Raw genomic sequence first — 3,635 nt, 5'->3', positions numbered from 1 at the left:
AGGGGGGTACCCGGGGGGGCTGGTGTGTGTCCCCCCCCCAACACCTCCCCGCTGACCCTACCGGGCTGTGGCACAGGGCGCTGCAGGCCCTGCCGAAGCTGGGGGGCGCCCCCAACCTGCCCCCCCCGAAGTGGGTCACCCCCCCCTCTCTGCGCCGCCGTGGGGACCCCAAGGCCAGGTAACCACTGGGGTCCCAGCTGTGGGGGGGGTGGCACTCGTGTGACCCCCCAGGGGCTGGCCGTGACCTTGACCCGGGCTGGCCAAGCCAGGGGGTGCGGCAGGGTGGGGGGTGAAGCCCCATTTCCCCCCCCATACTCCAGGTCCCCCAGGGTGCCCACACCGTGGCACGTCACCGCGTCCTGGGGGGGCCACCAGCCCCTCGAGCTCCCACTGAAGAAAGGGGGGGACACAAAGCCCCGACACCAGGTTAGTGGGGATGGGGAGAGCCCATTTGGGGGGGTGCTGCCTGTGCTGGGACCCTCATCATCGGGTGCCCGCCTGGTCCTGGGGGGGCCGTGTCACCCCAGGGTGGCCCTGGCGGGGGTGGCAGCAGCGTCCCCCCCCCGACAGGGCAGGAAAGGAGCCACGGACCTGGTGCCGGAGCCAACCCCGTGGGACTCGCAGCGCGGCTGGGGCTGGCCCCCCACGGAGGGTGAGGTCCCCCCTGGTCTGGGGTGGGTGTTGGGGGGTGCCCCCCCCCCAGTTTGGGCCAGACACCGACTCCCATCTCTGCCCCCAGAGCCGGGGGGGGGTAGGCGGTCCCTGTCCTTCCTGACGGAGGATGGCACCGATGACAGTGGCACCTCGGAGCTCCCCGAGGACGGACCCCTCAGCAGCACCCGCAGGTCCCTGCTGGAGGAGCTGGGGGGCGGATGGGGGGACCCCCCGTCCCTCGCCATCCCCTCCCTCACCCCGTGGCCCCTGGTGGCCCCCGGGGGCTCGGCTCTCCCCCCGCAGCCCCTGGCCTCCAGCACAATGCTCTGGGCTGGGGACGAGCCCGGGGAGGGACCCCAGAGCCAGATTTTGGGGGGAAGAAGAACGAGGGGTCCCCCCCGGCTTCTCCCCAAGCCTCAGGGGGAGTTTGGAGCTGGGGGGTCTCCCCTGTGCCCCCCCCAGCGTTGTGGCAGGGTCCCGGGGGGACACGGGGTGACTCCTGGGGCTCCCCGGTTCCGTGGCTGCTCCGTGGGACATCGGAGCCCTGGGGATGGGGACACCCCCTGGGCTGCGGCTCAGGACCACCCTGGTGTCCCCCGGGGACCACCCGTGGGCTGGGCAGGGCCGGGCATTGCCCCCCCGGGTGCCCCCGAGGTGGGGGTGACAGTGTTTGAGGCGGGGGCCGGGGGATGTGACCGCCTTGGGGACAGCAGCGCTGGCAGCGAGAGCTTCGTCACCGCCGTGGAGATCCTGGAGCCCAGCGAGGCCGGGGGGGCCCTGGGGGTCCAGCACCGCTGCTCCCCCCAGCCCAGGGCAGCTGGGGGGCCGGGTGGACCCCCCTCCCCAACTAGAGCTGCCGCCGAGGAGCTCCCCCCCACCAGCCCCCCAAATCCGGAGCGGGTGCAGGGGGAGGATTTTGGGGGGGGCTCAAAAGCAGCCCCTGGCTGTGAGGAAGGCTCCGGGGTGGGCGATGTGGGGGAGCTGCTTGTCCAGCTCCGGGGGTGCAGCCTCCGGGGGTCCCCCCCCCGCACTCCAGAAGCCCCTCACAGCCAGGACAGTCTCGCCCCTGGGGATGTCACCCCCCGGGGGACAGAGCCCCCCCTGCACCGCCACGTCACCCCCAGGACCAAGAGCCGCCTCCAGGCCGCCGCGGCACGGCTTGGTGCCTCCTCTTCCTCCTCCTCATCCCTCTTTGACGAGTCGCTGGAGATGCCCCGGAGGCCCCCAAGGCTCAGAGTCCCCTGGGGGGTCTCCAGGGACCCTGCCCCCCCAGGGAGGGGGGATGTGTCCAGCGGGGACAGGGAGGGGACGGGATCTTCGGATGACACTGAGATCCTCCCCGGAGCCCCCAGCCAGCCCAGCTTGCCCCCGGGGGCCAGCAGCTCCCCCAGTTCTAGCCCCACGGTCCTGCTGGTCCCTGGGGACCATGGCCATCCCCAGGGTGCTCCATCAGATGGTCAAGGTTCCCCTGGCTCCAGCCCCACGGTCCTGCTGGTCCCTGGGGACCACAGCCACCCCCAGGACACCCCATCAGATGCTCAGGGCTCCCCTGGCTCCAGCCCCACAGTTCTCCTGGTCCCTGGGGACCACAGCCACCCCCAGGACACCCCATCAGACGCTCAGGGCTCCTCTGGCTCCAGCCCCACAGTTCTCCTAGCTCCTGGGGACAATGGTCATCCCCAGGACACCCCATCAGATGGTCAAGGTTCTCCTGGCTCCAGCCCCACGGTTCTCCTGGTCCCTGGAGACCACAGTCACCCCCAGGACACCCCATCAGATGGTCAAGGTTCCCCTGGCTCCAGCCCCACAGTCCTTCTGGTCCCTGGGGACCACAGTCACCCCCAGGACACCCCATCAGACGCTCAGGGCTCCCTCTGTGCCACCAGCAGCCCCAACCCCAGGGTGCTGGAGGGTGGCTCTGGGTGGCAGGACCCCTCAACCTTGGGGACACACCAGTCCTGGTGGCCCCATGGGAGCTTCAGCCACCTCCTGGCCCCACGGCCACCGGGCAGCACCGCGGTGGAGCTGAGGAGCCCAGTGGTGCCCCTGTCACCTGCTGCCTGCTCCGAGGAGCACCTTGAGGACGAGGAGAGGGGACAGGCACCCACTGGGTGGCACAACCCTGGTGGAGAGACCACCACCAGCTCAGAGGATGCCGTGGTCCAGGATGGGGGGGTGCACAGGGGGCCACCACGGCCCCTCTCGGACGAAGCCCTGCGGCGGCGGCTGCGGGCGCTGGGGGACAACCCGGGGCCCGTGACGGAGCTCACCAGGAGGCTCTACCTGCGGCGCCTGGAGGAGCTGGTGAGGGGACCCCGGGGGAGCCCAGCAGGTGAGTCCTGGGGACCCCCACCACCCACCCAACCAGTCCCCAGGGTGCTGATGGTGGTCCCCCATGCTGACATGGCCACCTCAATGCTGCCATGGCCACCCCAGGTCACAGCCCCGAGCTGGTGGCCGCGCTGCGGACGGGCCACGTCCCCGACTGTGCCCAGGACGAGCTGGTGCTGGCCCAGCAGTTCGACCGCCCCGACCGCACCCGGCACTGGCGGGAAGGGCTGGTCAAGTCCAGCTTCAACTACCTCCTCCTGGACCCCAGGTAGGTCCATGCCGCTGCCCCACGTGTCCCCCCATGCCGTGGGGGTCCCATCCTTGGGAGGCATCAAGGCCCAAAGCTGGGGGTTTGCACCCCCAGGACCACCCAGAACCTGCCGCTGCGCTCCCACCGCCTGAGCCCGGCCCAGTGCTTCAGGACCTTCGTGGAAGCCATCTTCTACGTGGGCAAGGGGACACGTGCCCGGCCCTACTGTCACCTCGCCGAGGCTCTGAGCCAGCACCGCGCGGGGACACAGAAGGTGGGATGGGTGGGGGGATGTGGTGATGGGCACAGGGGGCTGCACCGGTGGGGCTGGAGGCTGTGGTGATGGGCACAGGGGGCTGGAGGCTGTGGTGATGGGCACAGGGGGCTGGAGGCTCTGGTG

The 3,635-nt window shown here is 71.1% G+C and overlaps 1 protein-coding gene across 1 annotated transcript in view; it reads left to right on the top strand.

The window, feature by feature from the left end:
* Positions 1-3,635, top strand: part of ANKLE1 (ankyrin repeat and LEM domain containing 1) — a 5,722-nt gene that overhangs the window by 544 nt on the left and 1,543 nt on the right. Inside the window, exons 2-6 of the mRNA XM_014962113.1 lie at positions 3-178; positions 321-652; positions 740-2,986; positions 3,091-3,253; positions 3,350-3,509. Coding sequence (XP_014817599.1) covers positions 3-178; positions 321-652; positions 740-2,986; positions 3,091-3,253; positions 3,350-3,509 — 3,078 coding nt within the window. The remainder of the gene's footprint in view (positions 1-2; positions 179-320; positions 653-739; positions 2,987-3,090; positions 3,254-3,349; positions 3,510-3,635) is intronic.

This window comes from Calidris pugnax, unplaced genomic scaffold (assembly GCF_001431845.1).
Source record: "Calidris pugnax isolate Ruff unplaced genomic scaffold, ASM143184v1 scaffold896, whole genome shotgun sequence".
Classification (NCBI taxonomy): Eukaryota; Metazoa; Chordata; class Aves; order Charadriiformes; family Scolopacidae; genus Calidris; species Calidris pugnax.
This window is presented reverse-complemented; position numbering and strand designations above follow the sequence as displayed.